Below are 24,762 nucleotides of genomic sequence, written 5' to 3' on the forward strand. Positions count from 1 at the left end.
GTATTTTTTTAAGGAGCTCTAATAAGGGGAGGTTTACATTCAATACCTTAAACATATTTAGGAATTGCAAGAACTCCTCACTTTCTTTCTTCTTTTTCTCCTCTAAATGTGAAGGATATGATATAAGCTTTGGGCTTGGTAGTGGTGGTGGAATGATTTTATCCTCTAGTTCGATTTGTGTGGGTTCACCCTCAAGTTCTTCCTTCTCTCCTACCTCATCTCCAACACTAGAAGTGGGGATGCTCTCATCCTTTTCACTAACTTCTTTCTCTCCAAAATTTGATTAGATATGATTTTTAACCACAACCCTTGATCTAAGGGTGATTGCCTTGGCAAGTTCCATTCCCTCTTTGGATTAGGTTTGGTATTACTAGGTATGCTAGAAGCTAAGTTTTTTTGCAACAATTGCATAACTTGGTCTAATTGACTACGGATTTAGCACACATCGACTTGCACTATATGAAAGCCTTCTGTTTGGAAATGTGCCCATATTGTAGTAAACATGTATATGTTTTCTATTTATTTGAACAATGAATAAATAAATAAAGTTAATTTCACATTTCACTATTATATCTTTTGTATTTATGTCTTTTATATTTTGCATGCATAGTGAAATTATGACAAGCAAATATTAGCTCATTGTTTGTCTAAAGTTCAAACTAAAGATAAGTGGTATAGTAAAGAACATTTACATTACGAGAAAGATGACTCACTTCAGTAGATAATCTAACTGAGTCCGTAATCCTGTAAAAGAATCAAAGTGAGCATTTGATTCAAATACTAAGAAGGATTATCATGTCTTCTACAATTCCAAGTGAGCAGTTGACTCCACGAGTAGAGACATAGATGTATTTATTGGTAGAATGATACATTGGACTAGACCCAAGATGAATTAATTCTTAATCCGTTTGTGAATTAATTCACTTGTGATGTTCATGGTTTCAATTACCTAAATATTTAGTTAGTCACTAACCATGTGTACGCAACTCATGCACTTTGATATAAGTGAAGGCTTATGCCCTAAAGATGATCGAGCCTATAGCCGGTATGTTGGGTACATGACTTGTTTATGGCATGGCTTTATTGGAAACAGTGGAAGTTATAGCTCAATTAAAGAGTTAATGATATCCTCTCATTAGCATTGTGTAGATTGATAAATATAGAACGTGGCCAAGAGTTGCTTGTTCTCGAACAAGCAATTTATCAATCATTTGTTGACAGTGATCATATTAATCATTAAGAAGACACAATTGTGACAATGAGATAAAATAGAATTGTATTAAGTGAACGTATTTAACTCAAAGGAATCAAGGATATCATATAAGGGTAACACACACATGACGAGGTCATTGGACAAAACAATTGGATAAATTGCTTTCATAAAGAGTTTTCAATCATGATGCTTCTTGTGGACTGACTCTATGATTAAGTAATTGTGAATTATCAAAACGATACTTTTGGACATAATTGCATTCATTAGAGCCTAATTGTATATGTTCGATTGGTCCCTACGCTAGCTCAACAAAAGCTCAATCAGACTGCATTTGAATTAGAAGAAAATTTTACAAATTTGGGAATAATTTAATTGAGTTGATTTATTCGATGTGGAATTAAATTAGGTGGTCGTAAGAATTGTTCAACTAAAAATTTTGATTAAAGAATTTTCTTGAAAAATTAATTTGGAAAATCTAAGTGATTTTTTGAAAAATTAATTTTGATTAAGTAAAATTAAATTAATCAAATCAATGAAAATTAATATGATATTCTTTGAAGTTAATTTTCAAGCCAGACAATTGGCCAATTGGGTAATTGAACTTGAAAATTGGACCTGAAATTGTAAATTAGGCCTGGCATCCCAAAACCGAGACCAAGACCCAAAAATTGGTCGAACTATATAGTCCAATTGATGGCTAGACTAGACTGGTTGAGTTGTCATTGACCTGGACTAAACCGACTCAGGGTGCCATAAGGGTGTCACACCTGTATCACCGAACACGACGGTACCAGTGGCAACAACGACAGTTGGTCGTCGGTGGTTGAGTAGTTGAAGAGTTACATTTCTATTGGAATTTCAAAATTAATATTATTTTAATAATTTAATATTAAATTTAATCTAATATTTATCTTGATAAATGTTATATTAATTTAATATTAAAGTGATTAAGTTTAATTATAGTTAAATTCTATAAACTCTCCCTATATAAAGAGAGCCTTGGGTCATTATTTACACACACTTGAATTCAAAAGAAAGCTGTAGAAAGAAAATTCTCTGAAGAGATTATTCTAGAAAATTTCTAGATATATTTTTTTGATTTAGAACTTGACCCAAAAGTTTAGAGAAACTGCAAAATTACCACACTAGTAATTTTTGTGAAAAATTTTCTAATTCGAAAAGAGTCCACACTAGGAAGACGTGAGCTTGAGGATGGTGAAGAAGACTACTCGGTCGAAGCGTTCATCCTAGGCGAATCGAAAATGTACAATTTTGATTAAGTGTTTATTACTTTAGATATCACAACAAAGATATTATTTTGGAAAAAAAATTAAAACTCTAGTTTTTCTCTAAATTTAATTTTCGTTGCATTTTCCAAACCTATTTTTTTCCAACACCTTCCTCTACTAGATTACCCTAATTGACAATGGAATGTCACTAGTATAGGTTGATTTTCTCCCTTTATCTTGAGGTGCCTTCAAAGGTAATGGAGGTTGATACAATGCATTTGGTTTTGAAGGAATAACGTTTTGGTTCCCTTGATTAGGAGGTCCCCTTTGGTTCCCTCCCCACCTAAGGTTAGGATGGTCACGTCATCCCGGATTGTAGGTGTTGGAGTAGGGGTTATATCCTCTATTCCCCATATAGTTAACCTTAATATGGTTGCCTTCATTATTGTGTCTTGAATGGAAATAGGTTAGATTTGGCTGATTTTGGACTTGCGCCTTGGCCAAACTCATCTCCAATTGATTAAGCCTTTCGAAGACTTGTTGATACTTGTCGTCACTACCAACAACATTCACTACTGATTGTTTGGCTTGATATTTAGCCAACCACATGTAAGAATACATCACTATGTCCTCGATAAGTTGGCAGGCCTCGATGTAGATCTTTGACATGAATACTTTTGTGGATGCTCCATCAAGACTAGAGCGTAAGTTTCAGTCAAGCCTATTGTTGAAGACTTAAAGTTTTATCCAATCTTGTAAACCATAAGATGGGAACTTGTAAAGCATTAGCTTAAAGCACTCTTATGCCTTATATAATGGCTCTTCATCCAATTGTCAAAAATTCATAATATCCATACGAAGGAGAAAGTATTTTGCTAAAAATTTTCTTGCTAGCTCGTCCCATGTATAAATGGAATCTATCAACTATGAATGTAACAACATAAAAGCATCATCAGTAAGAGAGAAGGGAATAACCAAGGACGGATAGCATAATCAAACACCCGATTGTATTTAAAGGTATCACAAATGGATAGATATCTTTTTAAATGTTGGTTCAGATCCTCATTCGTTGACTGTTGAAATTGAAGGTTCGGTTGTATCATCTGGATCATGGTCGATTTAATTTTGAAGTTGTTAGCATTAATTGTTAACATCAAAGTTGGGCATCGCATAGTTACGCAAAGTTCGGTTCTAAGATGTTGCACCCTCCTCGTGTGTGTGATGATACACTTCGGTTCCAGTTTGAATGGTAAGACATTGTTATCATTTCGAGTCATTCAACGCATCCTACAAGCACAAAAGAGTGAAGAAAATTAACCAAAACTTTCTTCAAAATAAAAACAAAGAGAAAACAAAGACATATCTATAAATCCTACTTTTGTTACGTAACATGCACACTAAAAATTACTCAATCTTACACTGTCTCCTCGGCAACAATGCCAACCACTTTGACCTTGTTCACACACGCACAAAACAAACGATTTTATAAAACAATTTTATAAGCGAGGCTTTACTGCAAGTATACAAGTTAGTTGTAATATTTATAGTGTTAAAATGGAACACCAGAGTATTCCAAGGGTTGAACCCAAATGAGATGGCGATTGAGTGAGAAATAGTATGCACGATAGACTCTAAATGGTTACTGATATAATTTTATAATACGAAAAATCATGAAAAGAAAAATATTGCAAAAAAATTGATATACTAATCTAAAAAATAAATTGCAAAGAATATAAAACTAAGAATTTAACCAAATGAATGATGAACGGTGGTTGTTTAATTTCAATGTGGTTCACCAATTTCGGATAAGGGATTTAAATCGCTCAAATTACTTGTGGCTCTATTTTATCTTCGATCTCAATTTCACCGACTTAGACAAATTGTTTTCTATTTATCTTCCGATCTTGTCGATTAATCTGGGACTAATGAACGGGTGCACAAAAAGATTACCTTCTAGTTTCACTTGGCTAGATATTTCCTTAAAAGTGTCACTTCCTAAGTTTTTAGATCTATTCGATTTAGTCCAATCTATTACGATTTTATCTTTTGTGCAAACATTTCAGCTTACCCATATCTCTATCAACCATCCCCCTAATGCTGAAAGTTAAGAGAATGAACATGGAAATGAAAAAAAAAACATCCATTAAAGTAAAACTTAAAAAAAATGTAAAAGTTGAGATTTTTATGCAAGACAAATTAAAGAACATGGAATGAAAAGCATTCAACAAGAAAATCTAAAGCAATAAACATAAAATGCACTAACTTTAACAGGTTTAAAGTAAAAGAAATTGAAATATATTAAACTAAATCTAAAAATGTCTTAAAACCAAGGTATAGGGACTAAAATTGTAAATAAACCTAAGCTTAAGTGATAACTAACTTAACTAACACTAAGAACATCAAGAAGAAGAAGTAAATGCAAAAATAAATAAATTATTTTTTTTGAATTAAAAGATTTGACTGGAATTAATAGAATGAACTAATTACACATAAACAGAATTGGACTAAAGTCCATTAGTCGAAACCTATTAGAAGAATAAATAAATCTAAAATCCTACTAAGTAAAGGAGCCGGTTTAAAACATCTTGAACTAGCCCAAATCGTCCGAATGTAACTACAACTAAACAGAAAAATCAAAGAAAATCCTATACCAGTCAAATCGATAGCTGGATACCAATAGTCTCTGTCCTTTCACATCACCGACCCAGCCTTAATGATAGTAGTTTTCAAAAAAAGATCTTTAATTTACCTATTATCTTTTCTAGAAATTTCCATCTTCATTTCCTCTCAATCCTGATTCCTTGGCCAATACTTCTCCAGAGCTTGACGAACGTGTTCTGGAATCCCTCCCACCAGGTAACAACTTTCTCTCCTCTTTAAAGCCTCCTTCGCAAGAACATTAGCATAAGTATTCTTTGTTTTAGGGATAAAATGAAACCTATCTCTTGAAATCTATCTTTTGTGCTTTGAATGTCTTTAAAAAATTGCTCCAATGGCCGATTTGTCAATCTCAGAACTTTGGCATTTCTTTATAACAGTTTTTGAGTCGCCCATTACTTCCATTTTGTTTAATGCCATGAAGATTCCTAATTTCACTACTTGTAACCCTGCATGAGACTCTGCCATGAACAAAGTAGCTATATTAGAATGAGTGACCATCTTCGATGCAAAGATTACCCCCTCTTCATTTCATAAAAGTAAGCCCGAAGCTGATCTAGAATGTTGTTGGTCGTAGGCTGCGTCAAAATAAACTGTAACCCTTGCTCTTCGGACATTCTGTTGTATACTTCCATCGGACTGATATGTGAGTTTTTTGTCTTTTATCCCATCGAACTTAGAGATATAACTTTGGATCTATTTTGCTATGTCTCTTCCTGTCGCAGTTCTCTTTTCATATATTAATCTATTCCTGTTGAATCAAATCAACCAGAGTCTACAATAGAAAAATCGAATCTGTTCACTAGTCCCTTATTCAAAGACCGAGGTAAGCCACTCCCATGTATTCTGAGTATTATTATTTAGTACCTAAGAAAGATTTAAGTGATTCCAAATCTCAACAGTTGTAGGGCACTGACAAAAAATGTGGCTACTGTCCTCCTCATTTTGACGGCACTGAGGATATTGTGCATCCACCACCACTTTCTTTTGCTTAAGGTTAACAAGGGAAGGAATAAAATTCTAAGAGATTCTCCAAACTGTGATTGTAACTTTTGAGGGGATGTATAGTTTCTATAGTTTCTTATAGAATTTTTTATTTCAGTTTGTATAAAATTACTATTAGGATCCACGTTAGACTCCTGTAATAGTTTATAGGCGCTTCTGACTGAGAACTCACCGGACAGTTCACCTCTCCATACTTGAAAATCTTCGTATGCTGTCTCCGTTAATGGAATCTGCATGGTTTTTCTTGCAACATCCATACGAAAGGTATTCATAATAACATCTACTTTCTAAGTCCTAGTAGTGCCCTCTATTAGATCCGAAACTAACTTGATGTTTTCATTATTTTCTTGGTTTTGTAATTTGTCTGCTTCATCCTCTGAAATCCACAGATTATCCCAAACGAAAATATGATTCCCTTTGCCAAACCTCCAGCATATACCTTTCTCCAAAAGCCCTCTTGTTGCCCAGACACTTTTCCAGGTAAGCGAAGGTAACGTTCCTAACCGAGCATTGTAGAAATCCAAGTTAAGATAATATTTTTCCTTCAAAACACGAGCTAATAACGAATTTGGAAAATTAATAAAGTGCCAACCCTTCTTTTCTAACAACGCGACATTACATGTTGCAAGGTTTCGAAAACCAAGTCCACCATCCTCTTTCAATGAGCATAGTTCTTTCCAAGTACACCAATGAATGTCTTTTTTGTCATGACCTTTCTGCCACCAAAATTTAGTGATAACAGCCTCCAATTCAACACATAGAGACTTAGGAAGTAGAAAGTAAGCCATAGTGTAAGTAGGGATGGATTAAAGAACTGCTTTTATGAAAACTTCTTTCCCTTCTTGAAAGAGGTGCCTTATGCTCCAATTGTCAATTTGTTTTTTAAATCTATCATTCAAAACTTGAAATGACAATCTTTTCTTTCTTCCTACCAGATTAGGGAGCCCTAAGTACCGTTCTAGATCAGTTGACCTTCTTACTTCAAATACATTAGAAACTGCTATCCTTTTCCTATCTTGCGTATTTGTGCTAAAAAACACTGTTGACTTGTCATAATTAACACACTGGCCAGAACACTTTTCATATTCATTCAAAATCTGTTTTAAGGAATGCGCTCCTCTTTCAGTAGCTTCTGCTAATAAAATGCAATCATCTGCAAAGAGTAAATGTAAGATAGATGGCTCACTTCGACAAGCTTTTATGCCTTTAATTATTTTTTCGCCAATTACAAGCCTTATAAGACTTGAGAGGCCTTCCCCACAGAATAAAAGCAAAAACGAACTTAGAGGATCTCCTTGTCTTCAACCTCTACTGGGATGGAACACTGCCCCTAACTTTCCATTGAACACCACTGAGTACGATACTGTAGACACACATTTCACTATCGAATCAACCCATCCTGGATCAAAACCCATTCTCTTCATTGTCATTTCCATAAACTTCCATTCGACTCTATCGTATGCCTTGCTCATATCAAATTTCACCACCATAAGCCTTTTTTTTCCTATCTTCTTGTGCATTAGAGTATGTAAAATTTCATAAGCTAGTAACACAATATCAAAAATCAACCTCCTTGGTACGAAAGCACTCTCTGCTAAATCTATACATTTATTAATCACTACCCGAACTTGATTTGCTATGACCTTAGCTATCAATTTATAAATCACGTTACATAAGCTAATTGGTCTGAATTGAGTAATATTGGAAGGATTTAAAATCTTGGGTATTAGAACATGATACGTGATATTCGTGACAGGTTTTAAAAATTTATAATTAATCGTTCTTGAAACTAACTATTATCACGATGAAGGCAAGAGTACCTATCGAACACTAGTATAGCTTTAGCGAGACCGGATTGTCGAACACAAAGGAACCAAGAGTACTAGTAATTACTTTCTTTTTATTATCTAGCCTAAAAATTAAGGTATTTGTTTATCTAAACTAATTAACTAAACTAAGGGTGCACAGAGAGAAAATTGGGGAAAAGCTTTTATGAAAACTCGATTGATTAAGACAATACCCAAGGAAAAATCCACCTAGACTTCACTTGTTATTTGACTTTGAATCAGACGATTTATTCATTTGAGTTGATCCATAGAAATCCCTAAGTTATATTATTATCTCTCTTGAGACTAATAACGTCTAACCCTAGGTTGATTAATTGAAATCTCTTTCTAATTAACATCCTAGTGTTGCATTAACTCGATCTATGGACTCCCTTATTAGGTTTCACCCTAATTCGACAAAATTTTGTTACCCTATCACTAGGCATGCAATCAAATCCGCTTAATTACGACAAATTTACTCTTAAACATGGACTTTTTCTCCTCTAAATAAGCGCATTAACTTGAATCAATATCTTGGAATATTAAAACAAGAATTAAGAACACATAATTAAGAACAAGTCAAATATTTATCATACAATTCAGATAATAATAACAGGATCCGTCTTAGGTTTCATTCCCCTTAGGTATTTAGGGGGTTTAGTTCATAATTATGAAAGAAAACATCTCAAAAAGAATAAAGATAACAAAACATAAAGAAAACCCAAAACTCCTGAAGTAAATTGAAGGGAGATCTTCAGTCTTGATGATGAATTCGGCTTCTGAGATGGATTAATCGGCTTTCCTTGGGTAATTTCTTCCTCATACTCTGTGTCCTACTTCTAAGTGCCTCCTCAGGTGTTTTTATAGGCTTTAGAAAGCCTAAGAGCCCTCAAAAGTAGCCTTTTCCGAATAGGACTATACTTGGTCTCGACAGGGACACGCCCATGTACGATTGCTTCAGGTCATGGTCAAGGCTATTAAATAGGCACGGGCATTTGGTCTACCGTGTAAGTCATGCTTTGATTCTGCCAAATGGACACAGAAGTGTGGATTACCCGTGTGAAGAAGTCCAGGCCGTGTTGATTTCGCATGTTGGTCTATTTTCTCTATTTTTGGCCTGTTCCTCGCTCTTTTTACTCTCCTATGCTTACCTAAGTATAAAACATGAAACTAAAGGATTAGTAGCATCAAATTCACAAAACCTAAGGAGAAATCATCCATAAATGTGCTAAGCATGGGATAAAAATATGTATAAATTACGGTTTATCAAATACCCCCACACTTAAGTGTTTGCTTGTCCTCAAGCAAAATCCTCAACTCACAATCAAAATAAATTCTTCTCAACTTATAATTCTCATCAATAGTCTCTCAAAATAAACCATAAGTAATCACACATTGAGAATTCAACTAGAAGAACATCAAAGTTTCAATCATTCCAAGTTGAGCATTTTATCACGAAAACATAGGTGTCTCCCTTCATCTAAGTGATTACCTTTGATTCAAAATATCACAAAGCTTAACATCCTCACTAAAGATTCACTCAAATCACTCGAGGTGTTTAAGAACAATAAATAAAGCACTCATTAGTCAATATGAAAAGTTATTACCATAGGCTTGCATGAAAATCAAATCTCCACCACTATATATTGAGATGATACGTCAATTAAAAGGTTGTTAGAGGGTAGTAACGTGGCTTTGGTTAGGGGGTGTGGTCACAAGCTGAAAGAAAATGTTAGAATCGAGATTGAATTGAAAAATTACTTAACTAGAAAAATAACTAATCATTAATTGAATACAAGTGAGCTTCTTCTCAGAATATGGAATTAACATTTAAACTCAAAAAATAACGAATTACTACTAATATATATGTATGTATTGTATTTAATATTTTTTTTAAGAACAAGTCAAATAACATAGGCTATCTATCAGGAATAAAATATAGCTAAGCAATTTATTCAAATAAAATCTCGACAAAAAATAGGGATCAAGTTAATTTAGGGGATTTCTATAATAATGGGTTAAGGGTTATTGTTGAGGGTAAATCAATGAATGGGTTGTTAGGCTCAAGGGGGTTCACTAAGGGTTAATAGTGAAGGTAGGCTTTCATGGAGTGAGTGGGTTAAACCTAAGTGCCTTTATCATCTCGACATATCAAATCAAATGGTGTGGTCTTGACATGCATAATCAAGCAGTTCTAGAATGACAATTCAATATTGATGCACTCAAAGCAACAATAAAAGTGAGCATGAAAGAAATAATAGATGCTCTAAGGCTTAAGATCTCACAAAAATTATGGCTTTTTAATGTTTAAACCTGTGAATTTGAACTCAAGATAATACCTAAACTTGGGGAAACAACCTAAAAATTTTTAATTCTTAAAAAGCAACTTATCATGCTTGATTCTCTAATTCCTTAAAGTTTAACAATCAATGCATAAATGCCTGTGCTTTAATTCAAGACATATTAATAAAAATCGTAAATTAATCAAAATTCATTCTAATGATGATATGAGAAAATTATTTGAGAACAAGACAAAATTTTGGGATTTTTCTGATAATGATATAAAAGGCCCCTCCACACTTAAGATGTACATTGCCCTCAATGTGCAAAGTTAGATTTATTGAATTACATAGATATAAGATTATAAGATAAGGAGAGGAATGAGACTTCTTGAATGATGAATGGAATCCTTGAATTGGAGTTATGGAGAATAATCGGCCAAGGCAATAATGAGATTGGAGGATGATACTCCGGTGGTGGTAGAGGTTGGGTTTCACAACCACAGTGTCTAGCGAAGAGGTTATCGTGGTGGTCGGGTAGGACATGGTAGTCGTGGATAACCTTTTCTAGTGAAGTTGCAAGTTCCTAAGTAATAGTGAGCTTTGGAGCTCTTTATAACTGTGATAGAATCAGGAACTTCTTTTAGGAAATATAAATAAGCATAATTACTTGTAAATAAATAACAGGATAAAAATTATAAAATCTCAAGATAAAATAAAAATAGTATTAAAGGGAAATAAAAAGTAATTTTAAAATATAAATAAAGATAAAAATAAAATAAAAAGTAAAAATAAATAATAGGTGTTTATAAAAAAATTGGGGCACACGGCCGTGGGGCGCGCTCGTGTGCCTTCATTTCAGCTTGTGCGTTTCATGGTTTTCGAAATTAGGCACATTGGTGCACACGGCCATGTTGCATGGCCGTGTCATTCTTCGTTCGCTTCTCCCGCACTCGTGTATGCGGGCGCACGCTCGTGTTGTTTTGACAGGCTCGACCACGGTAGGTGGGCACGGGCGTGTCACACCCCCGTGTTAATTTGGCAGGATTGCCCACGGCTACGGCCGTGGCAACTTATCAAATCCCGTGTTAGGGGAACATTTTTGCTTTATTTTCACACGACCGTATCGCACGGCCGTGTTGCCTCTTGTGGTATGGGCACGGCCTATGGCACGCCTGTGTTTCTGGCCGTGTGGTTCTGGAAATCCTGTGTTCAGTGACTCAGTTAGTGATTAAATGTTAAAAACAAAAAATTAAAGAAGATAACACCATTAGTGCTCGGGTTGCCTCTCGAGAAGCGCTTATTTATAGTCTAAGCTCGACTTACCTTTCTGCTGCGTGCTCATGGTGGTGTGAGGAGTTTACACTCCTCCTCCCTACTATCAATTTTATCAAAATAAGGTTTTAAACGAGTACTATTTACTTTAAAAGTGTCAAATTTAGGATGAATTACCTCGACTGTACCGTATGGAAAAATATTGAGTGTCGTGAAAGGAATTTCTCCATTAGATACAGAAGTGGCAATACGAGGATCTGCTACATCCAGTAGTACTCTGTCTCCAACCTTAAGTTGATTTGATGGAATATTGAGCTCATCAAGGCGTGGTTTTGGTTTATCGTGTTTCCTTGGTTTATGTGTTCGCAATTCATCTAGTTCCTCGATTTGTAGCCTTCGTTCTTTATAGATGGGTTCTTTGTTGTTACTTGAACAAGGCTCATGTGTGCTCTTCGAACGTGTTTCCTGTAAAGAAGGTTGCATCACATGGTCAGTATTAATAGGATTACGAGCTTAAAGAGTAACTGAGTCATCACTCGCACGAAGTGTGGGTTCACTTGTACCAACATTAATAACGGTTTTAACAGTTGCTAAAAAGGGACTTCCTGGAATTAGAGGTGCGTCACTACCCTCTTCTATGTCTAGAATAACAAAATCTATTGGGAATATAAATTCGTCAATTTTTACAAGTACATCTTCAATGATACCTCTAGGAAATCTAATAGTTTTATCGGCTAACTGAATACTTATCCTAGTTTGTTTGGGTTTCCCAAGACCTAGTTGTTTAAACATTTTGTAGGGCATGACATTAATACTAGCCCTTAAATCAGCCAAAGTATTTTTAACATTTAAGCTACCAATTAAACAAGGAATCGTAAAACTCTCTGGATCTTTCAATTTGTTGGCCAGCTTGTTCTGTAGAATGGCTGAGCAAACTGCATTTAACTCCACATGCGATGCCTCATCCAACTTCCGTTTATTTGCTAAAAGCTCCTTTAATAATTTGACTGTGTTTGACATCTGCGAAAGAGCTTCAATAAATGGTATGTTAATGTGTGATTTCTTTAATAGTTTAAGGAATTTACCAAATTGTTCATCTGTGCAGTCTTTCCTTGTTGCATTGAGGTATGACACTCGTGGTTTGTACTCTTTACTTACCGGTTTCTGCTCATTGTGGTCTACCTCGCCTTTACCTTTACTTACCACAATTCCTTGCCTCGGTTTTGGTTCAGGTTCAACTAACCCTTCCTCATCTTGAATGGTAATTGCACTGAGTTGTTCCCTTGGGTTAGATTCAGTGTTACTCGGTAGGCTACCTTGTGGTTATTCAAAAATCAATTTCGTGAGTTGGCCTATCTGAGTTTTGAACCCTTGGATCGACGTCTGTTGATTCTTAAGTGTTGTTTTAGTATTTTGGAAGCGAGTTTTCGACACCGAGATAAACTTTGTTGGCATCTCCTCAAGGTTCGGCTTCATTTCCTGTTGGTAAGGTGGTTGTTGAAAACCCAGAGGATGTTGCGGCCTTTGATTCCCTTGGCCTCCCCATGAGAAATTTGGTTGGTTCCTCTATCCTGCATTGTAAGTGTTACTATAACGATTATTTTTAGGTCGAGGATTATTACCCATATAATTTAATTGCTCGTTTTCCATGATGTGGTCATAAGGTGGGTATTCTGAATTGCTCGTCCCTCCTTCACTTGCATTGCATTGCATTACTGTGTGAACCTGTGAAGAGCCAAGAAAACCGTCAATTTTTCTATTCAAAAGTTCTACCTGATTAGAGAGCATGGTGACCGAATCGACGTTAAAAACGCCGACTGCTTTCATTGGCTTTGTCCTCATAACTTGCCACTGATAATTATTCAGTGACATCTCTTTTATAAATTCATAAGCATCCTCAGGTGTCTTATTATTGATAGTCCCACCAGCGGCTCTGTCAACTATCTGTCTAGTTGAAGGATTCAGGCCATTGTGAAAAGTTTGAACCTGTAGCCAGAGTGGTAACCCATGGTGAGGGCACCTTCTCAACAGATCCTTGTTTTCTCCCATGCATCGTAGAGTGTTTTTAGATCCATATGCACAAAAGAAGAGATATCATTCCTTAATTTAGCCTTTTTAGCCAGCGGAAAATATTTTAGTAAAAACTTTTCGTTCATTTGTTACCACGAGGGTCAGTGATTGACCCTCATGGTAACGAGTTCAACCATTGTTTAGCTTTATTCCTCAGTGAAAAAGGAAACAATCGAAGGCGTATGGCGTCGTCAGAAACTCCAGAAAATTCGTCAAGTGATTGTTTAGATCTTCATCCTGCAAACCATCAAACTGAACAAATTGCTGTATCATTTGAATTGTGTTAGGTTTCAGTTCAAAATTATTTGGAGCAATAGCAGGCCTAACTATACTTGACTCAGTTCCTGTTAAATTCAGTTCAGTATAATCATACATAGTGCGTAGAGCATGATTCTGATTTACTGGATCAGTAACAATCGTAGGAGGTAGCGGATTTTCCTGATTCTCAGCCATCTCCTCGGTTGTGGTTTGAATATCATCCTCTTGCTCTTCTTCTGTGTATCTTAAGCTTCGCCTTTTTTCTCTTCAGTTTCTACGAGCTGTGCGATCGATCTCACTATCAAAAAGTAATGGTCCTGACGAGTTTCTTCTGGTCATAAACTAGAAAAACCTGTCAGAAAATAAAAGAAAAGTTAGAAAAGTGGAACTAAACTAAACTAAAAAAAATAAATTGCAATAAAAGTAAAATTGCTAAAGTAATAAAAATTGAGTGTTCCTAATATCTTAAGTTCCCCGGCAACGGCGCCAAAAACTTGATACGTGATATTCGCGACACGTTTTAAAAATTTAAAATTAATCGTTCTTGAAACTAACTATTATCACAATGAAGGCAAGTGTACCTATCGAACAGTAGTATAGCTTTAGCAAGACCGGATTGTCGAACCCAAAAGAACCAAGAGTACTAGTAATTACTTTCTTTTTATTATCTAGCCTAAAAATTAAGGTATTTGTTTATCTAAACTAATTAACTAAAATAAGGGTGCACAAAGAGAAAATTGAGGAAAAGCTTTTGGGAAAACTCGATTGATTAAGACAATACCCAAGGAAAAATCCACCTAGACTTCACTTGTTATTGGATTTTGAATCAGACGATTTATTCATTTGACTTGATCCGTAGAAATCCCTAATTTATATTATTATCTCTCTCGAGACTAATAACGTCTAACCCTAGGTTAATTAAATGAAATCTCTTTCTAATTAACACCCTAGTCTTGCATTAACTCGATCTATGGACTCCTTTATTAGGTTTCACCCTAATCCAGCAAAATCTTGTCGCCTTATCTCTAGGCGTGCAATCAACTCCGCTTAATTACGACAAATTTACTCTTAGACAAGGACTTTTGCTCCTTTGAATAAGCGCATTAACTTGAATAAATATCCTGGAATATTAAAACAAGAATTAAGAATACATAATTAAGAACAAGTCAAATATTTATCATACAATTCAGATAATAATAACATGATCCATCTTTGGATTCATTCCTTTAAGGTATTTAGGGGGTTTAGTTCATAATTATGAAAGAATAAGATAACAAAACATAAAGAAAACCTAAAAGTCCTGAAGGAAATTGAAGGGAGATCTTCAGCCTTGATGATGAATCCATCTTCTATCAATTGGCTTTCCTTAAGTAATTCCTGCCTCCTACTCCGTGTCCTACTTCTAAGTTCCTCCTCAGGTGTTTTTATAGCTTTTAGAATGCCTAAGAGCCCTCAAAAGTGGCCTTTTCCAAATAGGACTATACTTGGGCTCGACAGGGACACGTTCGTGTGCGATTGGTTCAGACCGTGGTCAAAGCTGTTAAATAGGCACGGGCGTGTGGTCTACCCGTGGAAGTCGTGCTTTGATTCTACCAAATGGACACGGCCATATGGATTACCCATGTGAGGAAGTCCAGGCCATGTTCATTTCCCATGTTGGTCTATTTTCTCCGTTTTCGGCCCGTTTCTCGCTCTTTTTACTCTCCTATGCTCATCTAAGTATAAAACATGAAACTAAAGGATTAGGAGCATCAAATTCACCAAATCTAAGGAGAAATCATCCATAAATGTGCTAAGCATGGGATAAAAATATGTATAAATTACTGTTTATCAGCACAATATTTGTTTTATTGATCGAACTCATTTCCATACCTTCATTCAGTCTTTGAAGGAAAAAATCTAAAACCTCCTCTCCAATGATAGACCAACATTTTTGATAGAATAACTCCGAAAAACCGTCATCTCCTGGTGCTTTAGTAGGACCCAACTCCGTTAAAGTTTCTCCTAGCTCCTCCTTAGTTTATCTTTCTTTTAATCGACAATTGTCATCTTCATTAATGCAGCAATCAATTCCTGATAAGATTAGATCATAATTATCCTAGCTTCCCTCTGAAAATAGCTTCTGGAATTATGATCTGGCAATTCCTTCCATTTTATTGTCCTCATCCGTTTCTCTGCCATCTTCAAATTGCATTTTGTGGATAAAATTTCTCCTCCTCCTTTGCGTTGCTTGCTTATGAATAAATGTTGTGCTTCTATCTCCAAATTTCAACCAGTTTATTCGAGCTCTTTGTTCCCAGTAACATTCATCATTCTCTATTCCAAAATTTAATTGAATCTTTGTATCTATAAGTTCTGCCATATTTTCATTACTTCTTTCATACTCCAGCAGCCTTGTCAATTTTGAATTCAAAACATCTTTTTTTATTTTTCTGCTTCGACAAATTTTTCCAGCCCATCTCTCTAAACCTCTTCTCATATTTTCTAGCTTACTCAATAAATCCCCTGTGCAATTCTCTCAAATAGCACGAACTTCCTCTATAAACGCTTCCTACAAGGTCCACCACGCTTCAAACTTAATGTTTTTATTAAGTTGCCTTCTCACTTCACGTTCTGTAGTAATAAGTAAAGGACAATGGTCTGAAAAAGAATGAGGGAGGTGTTGAATTAAAGAGTCTGGGAATAAAGAGATTCACTCTTTAGTGGCTACTCCTCTATCAAGTCTTTCTTGAATATCTGTTTCTGGCAAGTTACCTCTCTCCCAAGTGAACCAATTTCCCGAGTAGCCCACATCCACCAAACTATAATTTTCTAACACCTTTCAAAAAGCTTCCATCCTTCTTTCCTCTCGAGGTAATCCTCTTTTCTTTTTGAAACCATACAGAATTTTGTTAAAATCCCCACAAACAAGCCATGGAAACTCTCCAGTATTTCGTAAATGCCGTAACAAATTCCATGAGTCATCCCTATCATGTGAATAAGGAGAACCATAAAACCCTGTAAATCTCTACTTCTTCCTATCACTTGAACCCTCAATTAAAATATCAATATGATGGATTGAAAAGCTTTGAAGCGTGACATTAACATCCCCTCTCCATGCTAAACATAATCCTCCTCTCGAACCAATCGTATCCACATCAATACTATAGTGAAAACCACAAATTTGTCTAAATTTTTCCATCTGATTTCTATTGATATTTGTCTCCATAAAGAAGACCACTTGGGGATATCGTGACCTCAGCAGATGCTGAAGTCTACGAACTGCCCGTGGATTCCCCAAACCATAGACGTTCCAACTTATGATTTTCATTGCACTGGGTTAGCTTGCCTTATAGCAGCCGCCGATGAAAAGTAATTAATTTCTGACAACCTCCTATTTCTAAGGATCACGTTGCTGCTTTCTTCAATAACCCCTCTAGCCCTCTTTTTTCTTTCTTCACCTATTACCATATCATCTTTCAGATCATGATCCATTGCATTCTGGATTTGACCAGATAATGAATTTTCACCCTCTTGTTGTGACGTGGGCCATGTTCCTTCCAAGTTAAAACCCAAAATAGGATCAATATGTTTTAAACACCCTCTCTTTTTATCTGCTCCCCACCCACTATTTCCTTGAAATTGACCGCTTGTATAGATACCACCCATTACTCCACCATCCTCCCTTAACCAGACGCTATTCGTTACTTGTGCTCTTCTTGATTTAGCTCGTAAAGATAAGTCACAACCCATATCAGTAATTTCTACCCCTACTGCCATCTTAGCTTTACAAAAAGAATCACTATGACCTAGACGACCACAATAGAAACAAAATAGGGACAATCTTTCATACTTAAACTTAACATAAGAGCAAATACTACAAAACATGACTTGTTCTTCTTTTTAAGAGGACATCGAATATCTATTTGGACTCAAATTCTCATAAAATTCATATTTTCTTTTCCTAAAGTTGAGCCATCATATTCCAGAAAGTTCCCCATAAAATTCCCCAGTTGCATAGCCAAATTTTCAGAGTAAAACCCTATGGGAACATCATGAACTTGTACCCAGAAGGGTGTTGAAATCAAAGGATCCTTTAATGGATCTTCCCCCCATTGCAACTTATAAATAATCAATAGATGATTATTAAAAGTCCATGGTGACCCTTTTAAAATCCTTTCTAAATCTATAACATGAAAAAATTGAAATAAATACCTTTTTTCCTCCAAATCTCTAATTTGAACACCCCTAACAGGATGCCATAAGTTAGCCATAGTGCTTCTCATTGTTGGAAAATGAATAACACTAGCTGTTAAGAAACACTCCACTAATCTGAAAGCTCCCTCTTCCTTATCTGTATTCGGATCTACTTGTATTTGCAAAACTACTTTTTCATCTTCGTTGAGGGTTAATCCTGCAAAATATGTTTCCATAGATGCAGGTAAATAACCAGTATCGTGGAGACTTTTTCCTAAAGGCTTGGAGATGATTGTGAAAGTGGCTGCCGCTAATGAAAGACGATACAAAAAAACCTAAAAGCTTGCCAAAGGACAGACAGTTGCGTGCTGGGGTAGCAAACTATTAGAAAAATAAATTCTAAACTAAGGAAGAAGAAGAGAAAATGAAAAACCCTAGAAAAAGTGTAGAAACCTAAAAGAAAACTAAACCTAAAACAAAGCTAATGTCTGTCTCTCTCTTCTTCAGCCAATTTTGGCTATTTTAGGTTGTCTTCCCATGAATTTTCATTGCCAAAAATGCCACTACACGGGTCTTGGGTGATTAGTAGACCAAGTGGATAAAGACTACCCTTTTTGTCCAAATTTGTCCCATCGACGATGTCGATGTCTTGATACCTAGAAAAGGATATTGCGACATCTCAGCCAGTGTCGAGCCTTGGGGTTTTTTTTTAAGGGTAGATATCGCAATACCCAAAGAGGATAGCACGATATCACTGAAAGGTGACTCCGTTCTTCAATATTGTTTGAGGTATCGCGATTCCAAGGTATGGATATCGTGATACCATTTTCCTTGGTGCCATTCTCGCTCGTTTTCAACCTCCATTATGTCCCAATCATAGTGGGCTTAGCATAATCATACATACTCCAAGGAGCATGATGTACAGGAACTTGCTGATTATCAAGATTATTATCATATCCACAGTAATGTCTTTTTGCTCTTGAACGTCTATTAAAATCTGTTGACTTTGTCTTGCTTCTCTAACCTCTCCCCGATTGCTACGAGTATTTTTTTCGAACTCATTATAAAAAACTAATGGTTCCAACGAAATGCCTCTAGTTATAAACCAAAAGAACCTGTAAAAATCAAACAAAAGAAAAATTAGAATGTAACAATTAAATTAAAAACAGAAATATTAAAATAAAAATAAAAAATGGATAAATTATTAAAAATAAAATTTTCCTAATATTCTAGTCCCCAGCAACGGTGCCAAAAATTTGATGTGTTACGAAACTAACTAAAAATTTGAGTAAGGCAAGTGCACCTATCAATTAATAGTATAGCTATGGTGAGCAAAGATATCATTCCCACCAAGACTAAAAGTACTAGTAATTACCGTATTTCTATTATTTAATCAAATAATTCAAGTGATTGATTAAAAACTAAAATTAACTAAATTAATTAACTAACGAATACGACAAAGAACAAAACACAAAAATAATGGAGTAAAAACCAAGAAGCGAAACAATACCCAAGAAAGAATCTACCTAAATTATCCTCTGTCACTACCAATCCAGATTACGCAATTTCTTTACTTAACACCTTGATCCATATAAATCCCTAAATTATGGTACTATTTCTTTTGAGCATAATAGCAACAGACTCTAGGTTGATTAACTGAAATTTCTTTCTAATTAAAACCCCTATTATCACATTAACTCGCGCTATGGATTCCCCTATTAGATTTGACTCCAATCCTGTAGATTTATATCGTTCTATTTCTAGGAATGCATGCAACTCTAGTCAAGTATGCAAGATCTATTATTAAACAGGGTCTATTCAACCACCGATTTAAGCACATCAAACATGGATCAATAATTTAAAAATATTAAACCAATAATTAAGCACACATAATTGAGAACAAGAATCTAAATATATATTGTGTAAAATAAAAATCAAACGACATGATCCATCATATAATCCATCTCCTCTAAGTATTTAGAAAATTAGTTCATGCTTGAAAATAAAAACATTCAAGAGACATTATAACCAAAAGAAATAAAGAGAATAAAGAGACTCATGATAACTTTCTAAGAAATCAACTGGAAATCTTCAATCTTGACGGAAATATGCTTCAGAGTCAGCTTCAATGGTGTTTTTTGAGCTGTTTTCTTAAATATTCTATGACGGCTCTCTTCTATCTTCTTATTTTTGTCATATATATGTCTTAGAATATCCCAAAAAAAACCTAAAAATCGTGATTTTCCACTGTTTAGTGCGTAATCCCGTGAATTCGACACGACCTACCAGACGCTCGTATAGGTCACACATCTGTGTGGTCTAGCGATGTGGAATGGTTCAGTTTGTGTGGCTTCTGTAGCTTGCTTCGACACTCCGATTTTCGCTCGTTTTTCTCTCCTTTTGCTCCCAAGTTCTCTATTAGGTATTAAAATATGAATTTAAATGATTAGGAGTATAAAATTCATAATTAACATCGAATAATCACCCAAAAACGATAAGTACGAAGTTAAAACATATTACTTTTAATACTTATTAAATAACTTTATTTAAAAATAAATATTAATTATAATCATTACAAAAAATCAAATTCAAAATTCGACACCCAAAACCCCAAATTCATAATCCAAAACCTAAAATCTAAAATAAGAAACTCATAACTTAAAATCTGAAAATAAAAATAAAATAATTTAATATTTATTTATGTTTAATAAAATTAATAATTCTTATTTTAAATCTTTCAATATTTTTATTTTACATTAATGATGATACGTTATTTTATTATTATTGATAGTGCATAAAATCTATACAGCCATAGTATATAAATATTAATCCAATATTTATTGGTTAAATATCAATAAGCTATACTATATAATATAGCCGCGTGGTCCAAAAAGTAAACCTTATAACTACTCAAATTAATTATATATTAATAGAAATGGATGTTGACTCTGATTTATAATTATATATTATAGAGATTTAAGTATTTTTTATTCTGCATTGAAAAAAAAGTTTTGAGTATTATTTATATGGATTTATTGAGTACTAAAATTTCAATGTTAATTCTATGTTCCTTTTCAATATTCGTGGTGGTAGACGTACTACTTTTATTTATTCTGCTAGTGAGCGCCTCCTTATTTTTAGATATTAATATTTGATGTATAATTGATTTATAGGTCTAATGTATTATTAGTTAGTAACTAAGTGATACATTATTATTGATGTAAAAAAATATTGAAGGATTTAAAAATAAATATTATTAACTTTGTAACTTTCTCAATTAGGCCTAGACGTTAGACTCGAATTCAGAAGATTACATTAGCTACTGAAATGACCCAGAAAGCTAACGGAGTTTTTAAAACGGTTATTTTAAAGCATTTGTTCAATTTTGTAGAAAAATTAGTTAAATTTTGATTAATTACGCTTCGAAGTTATAATTAAAGTATAGCAATGGAAAATTATAATTACTAATGTTTTCAGGGGTTCATGCCTAACTACTTAATAAATAAATATCCTAGAACTTAATTAAATGTCATGCAATATAAAAAAATATATAAACCCTAAGTCCCATGTCACTGTTCGAAATGAAATAATACAATTTTTGAATAATGAAAAAAAGGGTCGAATAATAAATCTAAAATATTTTCATAGATCAAGCCGAGTCCCTCTGGATATTGTGCCTGTGCCCTAACCTGGTGGGTTATCTGAAAAGATGGAAAATAAGAGGGAGTAAGCCATGAAGCTCAATGTGAGTTCCATCACAAGAAAATCAATGCAACCTATAGCATATAGATTCTCAACACATATCATAATTCACATTAGCAAATTCAGTATGTCGAAATAGCAGAACAATTTAACAATGTATAAACAACTACACATATATCATATTATAACGAAGACTTCATAATTTCAAGCACATGCTTTACAGATGCATATAGATTCGTTTAACAAGTAAGATCCTACCCCGCTGCTATACAACATAAGAGTTCCCCAGAACTTGTCCATCCCTACACACTAGGTTGTGGGTAAACCATAAAGTTGCAGGTTAATACGTTGTTAGATGGTTGTGAATACACAACATAATTGCAAATTAAAGCTGCAAGATAATGGATGGGCAAACCACCAGTGTTGCAGGTTAATAAGCTACCAAATGGTTTTGAATACATAACAAAATTGCAGATAATAGCTGCTAGATAATATGTGGATGAACCACCAGAATTGCATATTAAAAATCTGCCAGAACTTCTTCCTTTCAAAGCGCCTCATCCAATGTAATAAAAATATGACATGCTTATAAAGGATTAGAATGGAAATGAATAACATATTTGTAACAAATCAAATACAACAACAATAATTATGCTTTCAACTAATTGATATAGTAGCCAAAACATATGTTTTTCAGGGATCCAATTTAACGGTATCATAGGGCATGTTATATGAACATTCACAAATACAAATACAATAAATATATTTATTAACAATTCATGCAAATATATAATAGTATAATATTAATTCAGTCAATTAGGTCATGGATTCTAATATTATTCATATTACCAAAGGCTTAATTGAATAAATTAAACCCACTAAAAACAGTTCGAGAATCAAACAATGTAACACCCCAAAAAAATTAGTTTTTAAATTGTTAAAATTTGTCAAGTGAATTAATCTAGTTCAGTGGTGAAGTGTTATTCTTATGTGTGAGAAGTTTTGGGTTCGGTTCCTTTCTCTTAAATTTTTGTCAATTTTTTCCCAACCCCTATATTTGAACTTATAGCTTATATTTAATTTTCGCTCAACTGATGACAGAATGAGCCTGTTGGTTCAAAGGTAAGGCTTCTGCTTACCCTTTAGTCCTGTGTTTGAATCCTTACATGTGTAAATGGGCGTGGTAGATCTTTGGGTAAAATTTGAATTCTTAGGGTAGTTTTAAAGTTCTTTTCTAAAAATTTCCAAAATTTTTCCAAAAATCTCTCCCACTCCCACTCCCTCTCACGTCTCTTCTCTCTTCCCCAAAACTACCGTCACTTTTCCACTCCTCTCTCACCTTGCTATTCCAAGTTTTCTAACCCTTTTTTTCACGTTTCTTCTTTTCTAATTCTTTTCTTTTTGCTCTTCTAGTTCACTTTTGTCATTGTATTGCATTTTTGTGCTGCCATATTTTGCCGAACGATTGCATGGTGTAAGTATCATAATTTGTTTTACCTTGAACTTCTATTAGGAGAAGAACATGAGGCGTACGACATCCCTCTATCGACCTAGGCATCATTTTAGGCTACTATTTTCTCAAGGGTAAGTGATCAATGTGCAGTTTAAGGTCGAATAGCGGTGTTAGTATTGTGTTGCTGGTGTTTACAGCTGAGTTAGAGACTCAAAATTTTAGATTATCACTATCAATTCTCACATTCTTATTTTCAAATTTAGGTACTGAAATTTCGATTGTGGTGTGGCCATCAAAAAATGATTAGTTGTGTAACGAAAAACCCAAAAAATAGCGAATGTGTAACGCCCTAATATTTTAATTTTAATTTTTGGGTATACGTAACACAATTGTGTATCTGCTTCAGTGGTTAAGTGTTTTGGGTGTGTATGAGAGGTCCCAAGCTCAAGCCATAACTTGGGAAAATTTTGGATATTTTTATGAATTAAGCCCTATCTCCAGTCAGTAGGCTTTTAGTTAAAAGTTTTCAAGTAATTAGCAGAATGGGCTTGCTGGTCTAGTGGTTAAGTGGAGTGTTAAATTGTTAAAGGTCCTGTGTTTGAATCCTTGTGCGAGCGAGGGAGTAATTTCTTTTGCATGGGGCATGCGGCATGGATGAGTTTGACTGGGATTGAAAGTCAGTGAAGTTGTGTAATAGTGGGGAGTTGGGGAAAATCTGATAGGATTTGATTTTTGTTTTTCCAAAACTACTTCACATCTCAAAATTTTTTCTCTCTCTGCTGTTTTCCTCCTTCATCCCCCACCATTACTACCGAAATATTTTTCCCCTCATCTATTCTCTTTTCGTTTTCTTTTTCCATCCATTCCCGTTGTTTAAGTGTGTGATTTCGCTGTTCGGTAAGTATCAGTTCTGCCTTTTTCTTTTTGGTTTCGTATGTAGTCTATTAAAGAAGGTTGTTGTGGATCTTTTTGATTAGGTGAAGGGCAATAATTGATCGGTGATGCTGCAGAGAATTAGGAGTTGTGATTTCGATTGTTGACGGTAAGGGTTTCATTAGATTACCGATGTTAGATTTCGATAGGATTTTGATTGAATGACGAAACAAGTGTTTAATTGAGTGTTACATTGATTGATTTTTAGGTTCTGGAGGCTTAGGAGAGCTTACGCGTCAAAAATGATACAAGTGTGTACCCGCAACACAAAAAAAGGGTTCGGTGAAAAACCGAAACACCCCACTGTTGACGCCACATGGGCGTGTAGTCACCCGTGTGGTAGGCCGTGTGCCCTAACATGGGCGTGTGATCGACAAGGCTAGGCCGTGCGTGTAAGACACGATTGTGTGATGGCCAGGCAGGCCGTGTACGACACACGTGCTAAAATAATTTGGTTCATGTGGGCCATACGAGCGTGTGGGTCTACACGGGTAAACCACACTAACGTGTGGGATTTTGGGTTAGGCCGTGTAATCCATACAGCCAAGGCAAATTTGGGCCGTGTGATCCACACGACCAAAGCAAATTTGGGTCGTGTGGGCCCACACGGGCAGGCCACATGGGAGTGTGAGCCTATTTTCATTGAATTGCTTGATTAGGTTGTACGGGTCGCCCAAGTCGACTG

The 24,762-nt window shown here is 34.9% G+C and overlaps 1 protein-coding gene and 1 non-coding gene across 2 annotated transcripts; one reads left to right on the forward strand and one right to left on the reverse strand.

Annotated features, from left to right (window-relative positions):
* Positions 1-5,203: 5,203 nt before the first annotated feature.
* LOC108488170 (uncharacterized mitochondrial protein AtMg00310-like) lies at positions 5,204-6,893 on the reverse strand. Its single transcript, XM_017792467.1, has 3 exons — positions 6,433-6,893; positions 6,278-6,348; positions 5,204-5,328 (listed from the first exon to the last, which is right to left on the reverse strand). The coding sequence occupies exons 1-3, from the start codon at positions 6,891-6,893 to the stop codon at positions 5,204-5,206; spliced, it is 657 nt and encodes a 218-aa protein (XP_017647956.1).
* A 6,594-nt stretch (positions 6,894-13,487) lies between these two features.
* On the forward strand, positions 13,488-13,593 carry LOC128282853 (small nucleolar RNA R71). Its single transcript, XR_008273206.1, has one exon. It is a non-coding gene; the product is annotated as a small nucleolar RNA R71 (small nucleolar RNA).
* Positions 13,594-24,762: the final 11,169 nt, after the last annotated feature.

The sequence above is a fragment of the Gossypium arboreum genome, chromosome 10, assembly GCF_025698485.1.
Source record: "Gossypium arboreum isolate Shixiya-1 chromosome 10, ASM2569848v2, whole genome shotgun sequence".
Classification (NCBI taxonomy): domain Eukaryota; kingdom Viridiplantae; phylum Streptophyta; class Magnoliopsida; order Malvales; family Malvaceae; genus Gossypium; species Gossypium arboreum.

Excerpts from the sequence above, each read along its gene's own strand:
- LOC108488170 (XM_017792467.1), bottom strand. The coding sequence starts at position 6,893 with ATGGCTTACTTTCTACTTCCTAAGTCTCTATGTGTTGAATTGGAGGCT. Across the intron at positions 6,349-6,432 it reads GAAAATAATGAAAACATCAA|AAAAACCATGCAGATTCCAT; the intron begins GTTAGTTTCGGA and ends GGATGTTGCAAG. Across the intron at positions 5,329-6,277 it reads ATGGAGAGGTGAACTGTCCG|GAGGCTTTAAAGAGGAGAGA; the intron begins GTGAGTTCTCAG and ends GTTCTTGCGAAG.